Source organism: Epinephelus moara, chromosome 4 (genome assembly GCF_006386435.1).
Source record: "Epinephelus moara isolate mb chromosome 4, YSFRI_EMoa_1.0, whole genome shotgun sequence".
Classification (NCBI taxonomy): Eukaryota; Metazoa; Chordata; class Actinopteri; order Perciformes; family Serranidae; genus Epinephelus; species Epinephelus moara.
In genome coordinates this window covers 23,685,705-23,704,420 of record NC_065509.1, presented here as the reverse complement: position 1 = coordinate 23,704,420, position 18,716 = coordinate 23,685,705, and the positions used below count along the sequence as shown (strand labels likewise).

At 42.9% G+C, this 18,716-nt stretch overlaps 1 protein-coding gene across 1 annotated transcript in view; it reads left to right on the top strand.

Annotated features, from left to right (window-relative positions):
• The window catches only part of LOC126389030 (short transient receptor potential channel 7-like), a 76,092-nt gene that overhangs the window by 49,449 nt on the left and 7,927 nt on the right, over positions 1-18,716 (top strand). The window contains exon 8 of the mRNA XM_050042445.1: positions 17,845-18,040. Coding sequence (XP_049898402.1) covers positions 17,845-18,040 — 196 coding nt within the window. The remainder of the gene's footprint in view (positions 1-17,844; positions 18,041-18,716) is intronic.

Sequence of the window (18,716 nt, the reverse complement as noted above, 5' to 3'; positions counted from 1 at the left end):
AAGGTTGACTCTTACTAGTTGAAAGAGAGTCTGGACTAAAGAAGGCACGCATAGCTCCGTTGTTTTTCAAATTTGGTAACGAGGCATCCCACCCGGTCAGAGCAATAAACAGGTTCCAATCTGTACATTTAGTGGAGCATGATGTTTATGCTCTTTTGCATAATTTACAGTTTTTTCATATCAGTGAAGAACACATAGTGTGACTTGAATTCTTTCCCTTGGCTAATTTTGTATTAACAGGCTTTCCAACCATGACAAACTGCTTCCAGGTGTCAACATCTGTCTCCTCATAAGCATAAACCTTGTGCTGCTGGCTTTTTTGCTGTTGCTTGTCTGGAGTAGTCCCAGTGAACCACACAGTACTTTGCTGCACCTTAGTTTGCTTGCATGAGGACGAAGACCTGCCTTTTCTGATTTTTGTGGGTCCAGTTTTTGTCTTGGATCTAGGTTTCCCCTCCACAAACTAACCAAGCATAAAAGATTAAATAAGATGGAGTCAGAATGACCTGGGAGCGTCGCCACCACTTTGTTGTTTCTAGTTGTTTTGGCAAGCTGTACAGTGATTGTGATCCAGTTTTCGTGGCAGAGTTTCCATGCCAGACTGCTTGCCTATCCATCTGTCTGCGTGTCTGTTCTTATCTGGTTATACACCTGTCTGTCCACCTGCCTGGGCTTGGCTGTATGTATATCCACTTGATACAGGGGCATTTCTCTTTGTGTCTAACTAAGCTTAGTCTGGAAACACTGTTCATTTACACACCCTTGCTGACAGAAACATCATCAGGTCAGAAAGACACTATTATATATCACACCAACAACGGAAATGCCACTTAAAAATAGAGCCTCAGTTGTTATTTAAATGCACCAGATGTTTGACCACCATTAAGGCCACAGGCAACAAAGGTCCACTGTTGCATCGTCTCATGTCACCTGTCTCTTGGCCATAAAGTTGTACCTGAACACACCATTAAGACTACAGCCAGTGGCCAGGTAGCATACATGCTGTGTCTGCTTGAGAGGAAATAACTCAGCAGGCAGCTGTAGTCTGTATTCGCCATTAAAAAAGGGAATACCGAAGGACCGACAGGACGGATCCAAGGTGCTGGTTAGCCAATTAGCACATTAACAAGAACATGATTTTTATCATGCACTAGCAAACAATAACACAAACAACTGACCATTCGCTAAATCCCGCCCCGAGGCGCAGACTGGCCAATCATAATGTAGCATCAGGCCGGCTCAGACCAGGGTCCGACAACAACACAGCTGTGCTCCATTGACTCTAATGCAATCGTTTCAGATTTCCTTCATTTTCAGGCTGGTTTTGTGGATTTGGAGCTAAATGTTGTGTCGTGTAGTAATGATACTCGTTACCTGGAGAGGCTGGAAGAAGATATGGACCGTTCCATTGCTATTCTGTTGCTAGGGCAACAACTTTGGTCCCTGTTTACTTCCTGTCAGCTTCTGCGTTAACATACATTCAAACAGGAAATACAAAGGGACCCATTTAGAATGTTTATGTTGTCCAGTTTGAAACGGTCTATACCTTTCCTCCCTGTTCCAAAACCAAAATCAAACCCTGAAAAGTGTAGGGTTAGCTAGCTAGCTACTGAAGATATAGCCTACTGAATGTATACACATGCTGCTTTTGCTTTTTAATGATTATAACAGTGGGAAAAAAGACCAACCCTGCTGTACAGGAACCAGTGAAGGGAAGCAGGGAAACTTTGCTGATATTCAACCAGCTGTGTGTCATCACATTGTGCGCATACTAATGTTGTTTGACTTTCCCTGGAGATTTCCTGCCCGTCTGGCAGCGGAGGTCGGGGTACTGGCAGTGGCACAGGAGGGGAAGCCAAACACCGTTCATCTGCACACACTGTAATGCCACACAGCTGGTTCAATATCAGTGAAGTTTCTGAGTCAGTTTGACATCCTGGATATATCCTTCTCTCTGGAATCACTATTTAATTCTTCCAAAAATATGATAATATTTCTTCAGGGAGTGCAGTTAGTTACAGTGTGGGCTCCGTGCTTACTCTGACAGTTTGTCGGACCATCACAAAGGGGTGGAGCTAAGCGAAAGGTCAATTACAAGCTGCAAGCTCAGCGCCTAAAAACACAATCTTACCTACCCTTTAGATTTCACATCCTTTTGACTTTAGCCGTTTGTTTGCTTTTCTCTCTCCCATTTTTCTTCTCATGAACAGAGATTAACTGCTAATCATAGTGATTTCATTTACAGACAGCTCTGCAGGCTCTGATTTAACATGCTGAATTGACTGAACAAAGTCAAAAAGGGCCAACGGTGCGAGACACACCACCAAAACTGAGGCAACAGTCAGCTGGTGTGTTAGGGCCCTTAAGCTACATTCACACTACATCAGGCATTGCACTGAAATGCCTGTCCTCCCATTCATTTAAATGTGGGTAGAAGGGGCAGCAAAAAACAGCTGTCTGCGGGTAAAAATTAAAACAGAACCAACTTTTGGAGAAACGCAACTCAACGTCACGCTGCTAGGGCTGGGGATCAGACCACAAGATTTCCGTAGTTGGTCTCTGCCCTCCACTCACCTGCAGCTAATTGTCACAACGCCTGATTATTTATTTATTTGTTGTGAACGCTGCCTAACTCACATATTCCTATCACCTGTGAAGTCTGGGAGCAATTTCCATGCTTATGACCTGCTGAACATTCATAGACAGAATCACTGATCATAAAAAGTGTATGATTGGACTTCAAGTGTCGGGACTCTACTTTCCCATGCCGACTTACCCTGCGCCTCTGTGCTGTGCATACAGTAGCTCCTCTGCTGAGCCGCAGCGCAGGGGTCTTAGAGGCTGTGAGTTCTGCTTGGCTGCCCACACGGATCCAAAGACCCAGGCAACGTGATGAGCCGACAGACAGAGCAGCAGCATGAGACGGGAGTTAACTGACAGAGATGCAGATAGACAGGTAGAAACAGATGCTAATGGAGTCGAAATGGACAGAAAGATTGTGGTCACAACCCGTGAGTCAGACATAGTAAGGAATTCTCAAAAAGAAAGGGACAAGTACAGAAACGGCCCTGCAGACAGAAGTGCCTTATCATTACTATTACACAACCGTTTTCATCACGAGGGTACGATCCAGCTTTGTACATTGTCCCCTTATCACTTCCCCTCTCTGCTTTAGAGATCAGGGTTAAAGCAGCTGTGATAAAAATAGAAACCATTTCATCTTCACAACCTCTGACTGTATTTCTTGTCAGAGTAGTTTGGCTTTTTTTTTTTTTTTTGGGTAAGAAAATGTCCCTGCCTCTGAGTAACCCACAGTGGTGTTCCTCTGACAGTTTTCAGTTGCCTACACACAAAGTATGAGCTGCATAGAGATGGTTTTAGCATGACAGAAACCCCCTCGGATTCTGTTGCTGTTGTCAGTGTCGCCACCAGGGGTCAGTTTGGCTCCAAATCTCAACCTGTATGTACAGTGGTTGGCAAAGCAGAAGCCTGGAGCGGACTGTGAATTTATTTTTGTACTGTGTCTAATTGTTTAAAACTATATGTATTCAAATCAATATTTTGCCTATCAATGTCTCATAGACTTTGCAGGCGGCGCACCGTGATGCATTGGAGTTTCTTTCTGTCTGTGCATGTTTATTTTCCTGTCTCACTCAATTCAATTATCGATTGCAATCTGTTTGGTATAGTGTTGAATATTCGGCGTGCAAATTATGAATTCTCTAAAAAACAATGTTCTGTCTATCTCTTGTCTCTGTCACACAGCTGAGTATCCGTATGGATGTGAGTGTGTGTGCTCAGCTCTGTGTGTGTGGGCTGTGTGACTTTAGCTATGTGACGGGGCATGTTTGATGGAGGGCAGAAGAAAGGGCTAGTCTGATAGCTCTGATACAGGAAGATGAGGAGGGAGCCAGGTGTAGGTAGTAATGATACCCCAGGAGGGGCCACTCGTGCTGGGGGACAGAGGAAGAGATGTGAGGGGAGGGAGAGTGGGGTGTGGTGGTGTAGCAAGGAGGAGGAGGAGGATATCACTCTCACACACGTAGACTCACTTGCACCAGCTAAAAAAAACCTCATACACATACACATACATGCACAGCTGGATAGAGCTTAATGAAGACTGGGCAGTAATAGCGACACATACCCAATCCCCAGAGGCGTGAAGACTCAGACAGCTATCTGACTCAGACACTTAAAAAAAACCCACCACATTCTCTTTCTTGAATGCCCACGCATTAATGTACAAATGCACTTTAGCAGGGGACATGCACAAGGGGCACACACATTCACACATCTGTTGTGTCGCCGTTTATTTTTGCATATGCTGTAACAGGTGCTTACAAACATTCATGTGCAGATCAATGCACACACATGCTTATCAGGATTCTGATTTGGACAGCGGTGGTGGAGCGGTTACTCTATGTTCTACTCAACCATGCATGACAACAGTGAACAGACAGACAGACAGAGAGGGAGAGGGGAGATAAAGGCAGATAAAAGAAAAGATTGATGAAATAGCATCGTTGTTTTGAAACAGTCAGATGTGGAAGCCGTACATATTTTTGGGGCAGAGTAAAAGGAAAAAGCAAGGTGTCAAGGACCTTGAAAAAAAAAATCTCAATAATGATTATGCTGATGCCGAAGTGAAACAGTGGAAATAAAACTGAATAAAATGCAGCACAATCAAAGGGACAGCTAACAGCACTGCAACAAAGTAAGGAGACAAAGTCCACTGGGAGGAAGAGGAGGAGGGAGGGGGGAGATGGAGGGACTGAGGGATGAAAGGAGAACCACAGGGAGAGATGTATATGCAGAGGAGGGTGTTTTTGGCTCAGCTGTTTGTTCAGGCAAAATGTGGGAGAGCAGCCAGGATGCACAGACAAAGGAGGGAAAAAGAAGGGAAGGGAGGATGAGAGAAGGTCATGCAGACAGACGCACGGCCGCACAGGCTCAGCACAGATTTAGGCTGCACACATTTTAACAGTGACCATTTCGAAAGGTGGAAGGAAATCAGAGCTCATGCACAGTATACAGATTATGTTTTTCCAGCATTCAATTATTGTTGCCTCTTCACTTGATGTTTCATTTTTCATTATGTATATATATGTATATATGAGTTCTTCTTGGAACCGCTTGCCTTCGTTTCATACCTGTAAAAGATGCATGTCTTTGAAATGAAGTGAAAGACACAACATGCGCGCTGAGACAGCACCGGCAAGACAGAAGGCATATCAGATTTAAACCAAGGGCAAAGCCATGTAATGGAATGTAAATGGAGGGAGACAGAGAGAAAGAAGGCAGGGATGTGAACTGAGACAAAAGAGAGGGCAGAGGACTGGATAAAGAATGGCATATAGAAATGCAGAGATGAAAATGCAGGGCTGGGATATGAAGTTGAAGTGAAGAATAAGAGAAAGTGGAAATACAAAGAGAGTTTTTGAGTCTGGGGTGACGGATAGAGTTTGAACGTAGTGGCAAGCCTGGGATCCTGGTGAGAGAGACAGGGTGTGAAAGGAGGGTAATAGGTGGCTAAGAGAGCCCAGAGTGAAAGAGATGGTTGCGACGGAGTCCGGGTGAGCAAAGAGAGAATTTATTAGCTCTGAAGGCGAAGGCAGAGGTGTCGTGTTCAGCCTTTACCAGTCAAGCACATCTGAATGTCAAAATGAGGGGAGGAGACACAATTACAATCAAGGCAAGACAGTCGGAAAGACGAGGCAGACAAAAAAGAAATGGGATGGGATGTCACCAATATGTCAATGCTCAGACCAGTAGCTTCAAAGTTTCTGTCGATATTCTGTAGTTTTTCCAATAAATTCTTCCATTATCATGACAAATGATGGCAAGCATTCAATTTCCGTCTTGGCGAGATGTAATCCCTCCGAAATAGCTCTGAGACCATCATTTGACACAAAATCTTTGTACTGAAATTCAGTTCTTTAGTTGAGTTAAAAGGCTGTAGAGCTGGAAGATAACCCCACATATGGTCATGGAAAAGCTCCAGTGCTGTTCATTAGGCCATCACATGAAGAATTAATTAGGCTGACAAAAACAAGCATCTGATTTCTGGTGTGTTTCTGTCAAGTTTGTCCGGTGACAACTGTCATTAGCAGATTTTATCAGCTAATCAGCTTAGAATAGCTCCATGAGTTTCTTGAAAACCCTGTCCCTGGCTAAAATTGTAATGTTTCCAGCCCACTTCCCGTTAAAGAGGTGGCACGTAACACTTCTTACACAGAGATCTTATGCAAGGGCCACGACAAAGGCCCTTCATTACACCAGCTTTGCCTTATACAGAGCCCAACAACACCAGCATAATGCTGCCCCAGTGTGTGATTTTAGACAGTATGCTGCCATTCAGGAAGCAAAAGAGGCATGACAGGTGTGAAATTTAACACAACAGCATCAGCCTGTAGTGTGACATATGACACCAGCAATAACAAAAGCATAATGTGGCGGCTGATCTCGACCTGTGCTCAGAGGGTAAGGAGCTTCAGTGTCCTCGTTGTTTTCCCAATTTGCTGACATTTTCAGCTGCTTTTCTGCTCCTTTGAGTTAGCTTTCAACTGCTATCAGCTGCTGTTTTTTAAATCTCAAGGTGACACATCATCAAAACATTACACCCATCCTGTCTATGGTCTCCTCCTGCTGGCTGACCCTTTTACAGAGACTTTGATTTGGCACAGTTACTCTGCTGGCGGCTTAAAGGCGAGACAACTCTGACCCCACGTTCCGAAATTGTACCTTTCGGCAGGATATTCCCAGCTTGTGCCAAGTTAGTCTTCTCACCAGCCAAAGATCCATGTAAAATAGATAACAACAAAGAATCAGTAATTGCAATTGTTATAGTGTAGAGGTTGTAAGCCCAGGTATTATAAATATACATCCATCTATTTTCTGTAACCGCTTATCCTTTTAAATGTAGCAGGGGGGTGCAACCCATCCCACCTGACATTGGGCGAGAAGCAGGGTACACTCTACGCTAACCTATCACAGGGCTGGCACATAGAGACAGGTGATCATTCATGGTCACATGCACACCTGCGGGCAATTTAAAGTCACTGATTAGTCTAACCTGCATGTCTTTGGACTGTGGAAGTAAGCCAGAAAAAACAAAAGCGCCCCAGCTGGCCAGCAGGCTCAGACCTGGACCCTCTTGCAGTGCGGCAACATGGCCAACCACTGCATCCCTGTGCTGCCCAGTATTACAGCTGTGATAAGGAAAATGTATCATCAGCTTATTTCTTTCTGAGTTAAAGGTCATGTGTGGAGGATTTAGTGCATCAAGCTGTGGGGTTGCAGATTGCAACCAGCTGAATACCCCTCGCCTTATGGCTCAAAATGTGTATGGGAACCTATGGTGGCCTTCAGATAACATTAAAGTGTCAAAGGCCCTCTGCAGAGCCGGTGTTTGGTTGGTCTGTTCTGAGCTACTTTGAATACATGCTGATACAACATGGCGGGCTCTGTGGGCGAGGACCACAGAGGTCTCATTCTAAGCTAAAATTAAAAAAAATAAAACACAATGGTTCTTAGTTTCTGGTGATTATACACAAATGAAAACATAATTATAATTATTTCAGGGGGAAAGGCTTTGAGGATATGGACTCAGCATTGAATTTGGTGAACATAACACTTGAGTAATAATATCACAGGTAATCAGTTTGGCTGAGGTTGCTGAATTGTAAACTTGCACAAACCTTTGTGTTCTTGGTTTTGGAGAAGCTAAAAAAAAACAACAATCCTTAAAAACTCAGTATCACCTTACTGTAGCCTAGGGTTGGGCGATATAACGACTATCAAGCAAGACGTAGATTTAGATAATACCGTTTATATCGATATAGGGTCAAGTTGCGTTACAAAACACATACCAGAGTGCATCCCATCTCTCTCACACTCTCTGTACAGCTCTGCACCACTCATTCACTCACAAGTTCTCCAGCAACACTAAGAGAGATGCACAGATGCTCCTCTGTTTAATCTGTCTGTTAATTGGTCTACAGTGCCACATCGGTCTATAATTTGCACGCCAAATCATTCTGTGAGATGAATGAAGTTAGAGCAGTAGCACCCGTACAATACTGTGGGCCTTTTCCACTATTATATTTGGCCACGCAGAGTCAAGCCATGCTGCGCCGATTTGCGTTTCCATTGTCAGTTTAGATGCGCTGTGCCATGCTGAGCTGCGCCAAAGATGGACCTTCTCCGGAGTAGGTCCAAAAGCCGGACTGCCCGCCCTCAACTGGTAGCACTGACGTCTCGCTGACCGCAGCCAGCCAACCTCCAGTGTGTGTTCATCTCTCAGGACTTTTGCAGCTTCTAACTGAATCTCTGTGGTTTGGAGTTTAGTTTCTCTCCTGCGTCTCCTGCTTTATTTTACTGTTTCATGTTTGCTATCAGCCATATTAGAAGTTGTGTTAAGTTGCTGTTCGAAAACTCGACATTTCCTTATTTTGCTGCTTCACAATAAAAGTTTCTACATAACAAAACAATGGGGGACTTTAACTGTGAGGAATATATAGGAAGGAAAATATGTTTATTATAGAATTAGTTAAACTTTGTTAGCCACTTTTCTTCAATAAAGGCAAGTCTAATAATACAGCAGGGAGGAAGAGTAAAAGTAGGAACAGCCACCGTGAGATGTTGATGAAGAGCTGCAGACAACAGGCTCTTACTGCACCTCTGCAAACAGCTCCCCTCCAAGAGGTAAACTTCTGTTACCTGCCCTGCTGTGGAAAAACACACGCAGCATAAAATAACAGGGGACTTTAGCCATGGATCAGCTTGCAACTGAACATGTAGCCCATTTTGTAGAAAATACTGAGGTATATATTGTGTATCGCCATTCAGCCTGAAAATACAGAGATATGAAGTTTTGTCCATATCGGCCAGCGCCACTGTAGCCCCGTGCACACTGCTTTAACATGTGGAGAGCTTTGATTGAACAGTTGCTGTTTTAGGGAAGAGTTTGAAGAAAGGCCAATTAACAGTTTAATTCATTAACAAAAAAAGCTATTTGCTCATGTGATTTCCCAGCTGTTTTCCTAGAGGACCCATCAGTGTGACTGGCTTACATCAAACATAACAGCAGCCAAACTCAGCGGGACACAACAGTTTGTGTTGCGTATTTTGAAAAGATCAAGTAAGTTTTTTATTTGATTAAAACTGTCTTGAAAAGATGAGGACAACCCAGACTAAAAGAGAGACAGAGAGAGACAGACAGCGAGGGAGCAGGCAAATTAAAAAAAAAAGAAGTTGATGTCGTCCTTGATTCACTATCAAAACACTCTTAATTGCTCGTCTTGTGGTGTTGTATTCCCTGCTTAATAAGATTTCTCCCGCAACTTGCCTGAAGACACGCACCAAAACAACATCCTTTTGCACTGCTCTCTTTTTCGCCTCATTTTGTGTCCCACCGCCTGTCGCACAAATATACACACACTCATAAACAGGCACACTCGGGAGACACACACATCAGTTTTTCTTCAGTTCCCACTTTCTCTTTCCCTCTCCGTCTTTTTGTCTCTCGATCAAACACACACATATACAGTACACATACAGGCAGGCAGCAAGCAAGCATCTCTAGGGAGCATTCATTCATTCATTAAAACCCGAGGTCACCATGGTGACAGCTCCTTTGGTGCGACCGATAGAAAGTTAAACTCAATTTAATATTTAAAGAAGTTTCGTCTATAGTTGCCTGTCTGTCTGTCTACTTGTCTGTCTGCAGGAGGGGAGAGGAGATCGAGGAGGAGAAATTTAATATCTTGCTAATGACTGAGGGGCAGAGGGAGAGTGACAGAGCAGGAGGCTGGGCGCAGCCGTTCACGAGGTCTACATTTACATTTACATTCAGCCTTTGTGAGAATATTGCCGCAGATTAAACAAAGAAGGGAAATATATGAGAGTGGGGGAAACGATGAAAAAATAACAGTATAAATCATAAGAATAGATTGAGTGACGGAAAAAGCTAAAAGCTGTTGGGATGAAAGATGGAAAGGGGTGTGTGTGTGTGAGGGGGGTGATTCATAGACAGATATAAAAGCAATGGGAATAGGAATATAATGAGAAAATTGGTGAGAGAGATGGTGAAAAAGGAATGAGAGGCAGAGATGATAGTGAGGGAGAGAGGAGCTAAGACAATGACAGAGACAAACTTAAAGCGTAAAGCAAGAGAGACAGAGAGCGCGTCTCTGGAGGAAGAGGTTGATTTGGGCCTGCTGGTGATTCGGTTTGGACTGCTCCTGCAGAGGCGAGGTGACTCACCAGTCCCCCGCACACACAGGTGCACACAATGCTGTATGTGGTGTCAGTCTATACAGTATGTGTGTGGTAGAGGAAGAGAGTAACAGTAAGTTCCTTACTGCCAGTGTCCTGCAAGGGTAAGGGTGTGTGTGTGTGAATGTGTGTGTGTGCGCGTGAGCATGTGAAGGCGTCATGCTGCGTGCAGCCTATTGGGAGCTGTCACTCTTAATAAGAGATAATAACACACTGTCCATCTCTGTCTCCAGATGCCCACTGTCCCTGCTGATTCACTGCCTGTTGTGCAATGATGTTATAAAACACACACACACACACCAGTTTGAAATGAAATAATCTCATTCTCATGTCGTTAAAAAAATCGTCCATCATCCCGCGCATCGAGCATCTCATAAATCTCAGTTACAGCTTATTGCATAATACACACATGACCAGTACCTGAGCTGACATTAGCGAAAGACAAATTCAAATTTTATCAGTGTTGTTGATCTCCAAGGATACATCTTAGATTTTTCATAATTGCACTTCCTCCCGGAGAGGCATCTCACACAGATCAAATAAGCAGAAAACAAGCTGAGCAAAACAAATGATGGTGCACAACAGCACCGGCTGCTGCGTGCGTCAACATTATCCAGTTGGGAGGAAGACCCTCTGTTCTCATACTTGAACGGTTGATTTGCAAAAACAGATATTTTCCTATTTATTTTCACAAATCATGTTTGTTTTTTTGCACTCCAATCAAACCGGTGGCAGTGTAATCATTTTAAGACTGACCTTATCTGTTTATTTTCGACTGAGCTCCTCACTTCTATCAATATTTTATCTGTATATAATGTATAGAAGTGTGAAGTGTGATATATGTAGCTATACTGGTACATTGGTTAAGTGTATAGTGCTGTAAAGAGAGCTTCACTTCCAGTTTCACTGCCAGCGCATAAATGTCACATACACATCTTTGGACGTCAATATAAAACTACCACTCTGCCCAGGCGAACAGATGAACAGTGTGTATAAATAGCCAGCTACATGTTGAGTGTGTACTTTTAATTGTGTGAGTACATTTGTCCCTGCCAGTGCCTGCTTTAATGGCACATTAATGTTGCCTGGAACGAAGCCCTTCATCATTATCTACACTCACTGTGGGGTTTTTTTGTGGTTTTTTTTTTTGGAACATAAAAATGTAAATCGAGCGAGCATTTCACACGGGTGGGAAGGAGAGCCGGGAGACAGAATAATTTGATTAAAAAGATAATTTGGATGTAATGTAATAGCGACCAGATAATTGTCCCCCTTTTTTTTTCTTTTTTTTTTTATATTTCAAAGCCAAGGAAACACATTTCTATCTTGTAAGAGAAGCTCCCGATAAGTGACGAGGCATTATTTAAAGAGAGGAGGCTCAAAATAACAGCTTTTCAAGGCAAGGCCACCAAAATCACCTTCCTCAGCTCTGTTGATAGGCTGGTGGATGTGTGTGATGTGAATAGTGAGTGAGAAGATGGGATTGTTGATACCAGCCTTCGGTCGCTGTTAGTCTCACCGTCTGTCTGGTGTCTGGGAGCATCTATTACAGCAACATAAAGAGGAACTTCTGCTCATGCTTGTGAATGTGTTTCAGTTTATACACGTCTCCAGTGTAAATCTATTGCGCTTACAATAGTGATACTGTAATATGCATGTTAAAAAAGATGCTTATTTGTCTTGTAGTTATTAAAAGTTATATATACAACAATCAGTCTGGGATTGGATATGCCTGCACACAGCTCTTACTTCTGAGAGCACCTCTGTTATAAACAAACATGAGGTGGCAGAGCTGAAACGGCGGTGGCAAGCAGTGCAAGCTGCGCTAACAGCGCTAACAATGGCAGAGCTAATGGCAACAGCCTGCAAGGGGACCAGATGGTGGGCATTATGCAACCCAAACCACAGAATAAATGTTGGCATTGTATGTTTCTGCAAACCATGGATATGTTACATTTGTATGTTTCAATTTTCAATTCTCACCGATAAACACTTGGTTAGAGTGAGGAATACGTCATCCTGCTTTTTTTGTTTGTTGGTCTTGAAGAGTGGTCAGCTGCTGTCTGCGGCTATCGGCAACCATCTCGCCTAGATGTCACACCATCCACCATCCCCTCCCCCTCTTTCTAATGACAAACTTAGTACACATACATGTAATCTGAATTAAAAATCTTTAGAAATTTTGATATATGTATGAGACATACAAATAAAACATATCCGTGGTTTGCAGAAAAGTATGATGCTAACATACGACTGGGCTGCGTTAAACCTCCACGACAACGCTGTCCCAACCCACAAGTGGCACTGCTCTTGTGCACAGTACAGAGCAGCAGCGATTAGCTAGCTGTTAGGAAATTAATAGGAAGGGAGGGTGGGGGAGGAAACGGTGAGGGCGAACAGTTTCAAACGGAGGGACTCGTGCATGTAGGTAACAGAGAAGCTCCGATTATTACACGCACAGAAATACGTAGAAAATAGTGGTTTGCTGCTACATCAATTCCCAAATCTTGAATTTTTAACACAACCTTTATTAGCTATCACAAGAAAAAGATATCAACACAAACACCAGCAATCAACAATAAACACATCTTAGTTTTCACAAAAAAATGAAAAAAAAAAACAACAGAACCAGCAAAGTGGGGGATACGGCGCATTCTTACACCAACACATGACCAAACAGGAGTTGGTCTGTTTCAACAGAACATCACACACGTTTGTTGCCCCATACGTCCATAAATCTATCCACATCTCTCACAGCACAATAATAACTGCAGTCCAGTCTTTTTCTGGCTTTGAGCATTTGAATGAAAATAGCTTTTGCCATTTTCGCCTGACCAAATAAACAGTTAAATAGCTGACACTTTGTGTCAGCTATTTAACTGTTTCTGACTGTATTTGAACCCAAGAATAAAAACCTGCTGATAGAAGACCTCACCAAACACACTGAATAAATTCCTTTTTGTTTTTAATTTCCAAATTCTTGTATACAGAAACTTTAGGTAACTTGATGAGGTGGTGTCAACTTGTTCAAATATCATTCTGATTCACAAAAAAGATGTTTCTATGTCTACTTCCTGGAGGCAGTATGTACCAGTGAAAACTTGTTACAAAGCAAACTTGCACAAGTATCAGTAGTATCCAGACCATGAACTTTTGGTCCCCTGCACTACATAAATGTAGAACTTCCTTCACCCAGAAAGTGTTGCCTGTGAACACAATACAAGCAGCTATAACATTTATCATCGCTACATAAATGGCAAAATAATTTAATGACAGAATCATTAGAAGACAGGTTTGGTGGGTGTGATTCGATTAGCTTTGACAGCAGCCTCTAACTGTTGTGATTCAAATGATGCTAAATTCTATTTAAGCATTTAAAATCATTTATAATTAAGTCTCGCCCACTTCAAATCAATGAGAACAAAAGACAATGAGAAATCTGAAATTTGAAGTAACCAAAGCTCTAAAGCCCCTTTCCCACTGGACAGAAAACCCACTAACACCTGCTGACATGTGGCTTTTGTATTTAATGGGAAAAGTCACAATCAGCATTCACTCCCAGGACAAATGACTCTGCAGTAGTGACGGGTATTTATCGGCTCCAGTTGGCTCTGGTCTATTGGCAATGGGAAAGCAGACTATCACGCATTTTACCAGGTTTTCCTGTGTTTAAAAAAACCTGCATACAAGCACTAACTTTGGTGGGAAAAGGGTACATGTCAGGCAGAAGTGTGTGTTCATGTAGGACTCCATCACTGATTGAGAACACATGTTTTCAGGGCCCTTAAGTCTAGGAGTGTAATCGTAAGAAATTGATGCTAGAAAGTGTGTTTTTTTCTCTCTGTTCACAACCCCACAAAACCAATATTTGACATGCAGGTTAGCAGTGATTCTTGGCATATTATCATAAGGACATCTGTCATGTTAGCAGCTGAGCAGATGATGTTGAAATGTGTAGAAATCAACGAAAATGGGATGTCTTTTCTATGTGAAAGCATGTTTGAAGCGCATTGGAAAAACCATGCATTCAGGGGTTAAAAGCAATAAATACATGGTACTGTATGTACTGACCATTCATCACGACGTTCAGCTGAAGTTCAGGGATGCACAAGGAATAGTGACTCAAGGCCATTCTGATACAGAGAGTCATTCAGGAGGTGTGTCTCTAATGAGCAACAACAATGAACAAAATCGTTCTATGCTCAACGTGATTTACGAAAAGACAGTAAAGGGTTTAGTCATTACCGAGTTTCATCTGTCTATCTCTACCTGGTGGAAGAACTCAATGTGCTTGTAATGTTTTCCTCGAAAGCAATGTATTTTTCAAGGAAGTGTGATAGATAAAGGCACAGCGTGTTCTCAGATGTTTCGCAGCTCAGTTAGAGAGAGACAGACAGAGAGAAAGAGAACACACACAGATCTGGTCTTGAAAGTTAAAGAGTGTATTTACTTTCTGCCTAAAAGGTCAAAGCTGAAGTAGAGGAGTCTCTGTTTTCATGTGTGAGTTTGAGAGAGAGGAGGGGAGAGTCTGTGCCTGTGTGTGTCTGTCTCTGTCTTTTTATGTATGTGAGGTTGTGTTTTTTCTTCTCTCTCTGTGCTTTCACCTCGCGCTCTGCTTGCCAATGTAACTGTGTCTCTTTGAAAGACGTTAAGCTGGAAAACACCCACAGCCTCAGACCAGGAACCTATAGATCTTCTTCTTCAACAGCCTCCTTCCACTTCCAGCCCCTCCAGCAATCCAACCAGGTGGCTTCTCCCTCCCTACTGAGCCCCCCCTCTGTCACCTCAAACCCTTGCTTGCCACTCATGGAATATTTAACGACAGACATGCACCTGAATGTCAATGCTGACAGGTCTTGCAGTTTTATGCTGTTACCTCGGGTCAGTGTCAGAGAATCAGCAGAAATGTGACTGTGGACCTCAGCAAAAAAGACCAATACATTTTTTAACTGTAACAGAGTTTGATTTTTCATATCTAATTGTCAGGAAGAAAAGGAGAACTTTGTTTTTCAACCACAACTGCTGTCTGGTGTTCAGAGTTTGGGACTGATCTAGGTACTTTTAAGGGTACCGACCGAATTATGTCAAATTACTACTAAGTATCAAGTCACAGTAAATCATTCAGTGCCAAATTTTAGTACCTGTGAGTGCATCTGGGTGAGAATAAGCGCTGATTTCGGCTGTGATGTGGCTGCTGCTGATTCTGGCCACTCTGATAATGGAGAACAGAACAAAAACAGGTCACAGCCGGTAACATAGCGCAGTGGTGCCAGAAGCCTTCCTTGTGTCTAGACCGCAAGCATATTTTTCATTTGCACGTCTCATGCAACAGATAGGTTTTATATCTACGCAGCTGTCTGCACCGGCTCTGTGCAGACTCATGTCTAGGGCCTGAAGCATTTACTTATCCTTAAAGTCTATTGTTACACCCATTACAGGTCTCTAGTATAAGAAATGACAGGAATTGAGGTACGGGAGAACTTACTACAGAAGTTCAACATACAATCTGTATTCACCCACCTCACCCTTTCTCAAGATTGGCCTCTTAGCTGTCACTTACAAGGCAGGGTTTAAGATCCAATGTCACAGTTGTGCACACTGCAATCAATATGTCATTTGACATTTCCAAAGTATCCACGTGTGATTATCTTCACACCTAGTACACCTTAAGCCCGCCCTCCGTCTGACTGGGCTTAACCTGAGCGACTGGCTAATTAGCGGGGGAAGCAGGCAGATAAAAACAAACAAAAACAAATGAAAAAATTAAAGAAAACTAGTGCGGTGTTTGCATGTTCTAGCCGTGTCTGCATGGGTTTTTCCCTGGGTACTCCGACTTCCTCCCACAGTCCAAAGACATGCCGGTTAATTGGTGATTCTAAATTGCCCATAGGTGTGAATGTGAGCGTGAATGGTTGTCTGGCCTGTGATAGTCTGGCGACCTGTCCAGGGTGTACCCCGCCTCTCGCCCAATGTCATCTGGGATAGGCTCCAGCCCCCCCGCGATCCTCAAGAGGATAAGCGGCTGCGAAAATGGATGGATGGATGGATGGATAGTCTACCATAACGGCAATACCCGTATCTTTTTGCCAGTTACTAGCTCACATGCCAGGGCGGACCGAACAAAGAAAAAGACCAAACCAAACAAAACCAAACAACGTAAACCTTTCCATGGCAAGAGCAGCTAAAGGACCATTGATGCTCTGCAGAGACACAAATGGATACTCATAAAAGCACTTCACTACAGAATATTAAAATGCATACAGATCAAGTGTTAAAAAGCTACATGAGTAAAATTTAAAATACCTGGTACGTCAATCTACTTTCTTACTGGCTACCAGCCGCCTTCAATCCAGAAGGGAAGCAGGTCTGAAATGCATGGAAACAATAAATGTGAAAAGCATTCCAGTCTTCCCAAAACGCCAGCATGGGATGAGATGTGCACCTGTCTCATCCCACCAGCCTGAACCAACATCACAGCCTGCGTTCCTCCTCTCTACATTAATGGTGCCACTACCTGGTGCACCTTATTTTTTCCTTCGTGCCACCTGTCACACTATGTTTTCAGCAATATGTACATAAAAATGAGGTTGATGCCCAATGAAAGACACTGAATAAATATATCTATCTGCATTTTGCACAGAGCCAGAGAGCAGCACACTTCCACAGACTCTCCCTTCACGTTTGCCCAGCAGCAAAAAACAAAACAGGAAGTTTGGACGTAGTTTTTATAACTGACATGATATTGCTTATTACAGAGAGAGTAAAGTACTCAAAAAAGTACCACTGGGTACCAGCACTGAATTCCAGGTACCAGTACTGGTACCGGTATGGGTTCATATGTGAACAGTACCCAACCCCTCTGGTGTCTCTACATGACCAGTCTCACAAATTTCATTTACATTGACATTCAAATTAATTCGGGGAAAGTAAACTTGGCCACCATGAAAAATGTCCAGTGTCTTCTGAAAGAGTTTAATGAGCCCCTGGTTTTAAATGTTTCTTCATTTATCTTAATACATACGGCCTTGACAACCTCCCCCAAAACAAGCCCTCATGCACGTTCATTTTAAGTTATGACAAAGTGAAAAACAAATCCTTATTGTTTCTTCATTAACTGCAGTTACCTTTCAGCATTTATTTGTGTAAAGGGCAGCACAGGACACGGCTGCAGGCTTAATGAACTGACTTCTATAAACCAAATGATCTCTCAAATGCTGAAGTTGAGTCATTTCCTGATATTTTCCGGTTCTGCAGGAGTCAAACATGTTTTCACGTACGTGTGTGCACTTCATGTGTGTGTTTGCATGTGTAGGTGTGTGTGTGAGAGAGACGGATAAATGGGATAATGTGTTCAGATTGGACATGACTCATCAGTTATTTCATCAGTGCCACCTCATAAACCCCACGACATTAAAATGCATTTTGTGTGTTTGTATGTGTGTGTGTGTGTGTGTGTGCGTGTGTGTTGTTGAGTGAGAGAGCAATTAGCTGCTAACACAGTGGGCTTTTATGTGTGTATTCACTGTCATGTACTGTTTCCTTACTGCCACATCTTCTCTCTCCCTGCAGAGTGGAGGAGAGTTTCAAGACTCTCTTCTGGTCCATCTTCGGGCTGTCTGAAGTGATCTCTGTGGTGCTGAAGTACGACCATAAGTTCATAGAGAACATCGGCTACGTGCTGTACGGAGTCTATAATGTGACAATGGTGGTCGTCCTTCTCAACATGCTCATCGCTATGATCAACAGCTCGTACCAGGAGATAGAGGTACATAAATAGGACGGTCAGTCAATACAGAAAGGGTCTGATATTGTCAACAAGTCAAAAAGGATCATTGTTTGATCACCTCTGAGCCTGCAGGAGAATTAGAGTGAGTTGAAATTACCAAGAGACTTTAAAAATCAATACAATGGCAACAAACAGAAACAGAATACAAAATAAAAGCAGGAGTCTCACTGAGAAGTTGTCACAGAAAGAACTGAAAAGACAAGAAGTAGAAGTAAGTAAGTTTTTTTTCTCCAAGGTTTTCACAGTTTTGTGGGTATTTGTAAACCCTCTTTCACACACAGTTCCCTGTAAATTACTGGGATAACCTTCCAGACATTGCTAGTGATTTTCACTGTTCACACATTCAGAAACATTCCAGTCTTGTGCCTTTTCACACTGGCCACGACGCTGTCAGAATAGAAGGGGCAAGACAGTTCAGCAGATGGCCGTAATGCAACACTTTGCATGCCAACCGCCATAAAATTCAACAGAAGACAGGGCTCGACAGTGCGAGCGTTTCACTCGCATTTGCGACTAAAATAGGTGTGTGCGAACTGTAAAAAATATTTAGGGGCACATGTGCGCATTAAAAAATCAGCCGAAGCAGCCTATATTTTTGTCAATAAAAAAATATGATAATCTAACCGCAAATGTTGGAGGAACTCCAGCCGCCTTC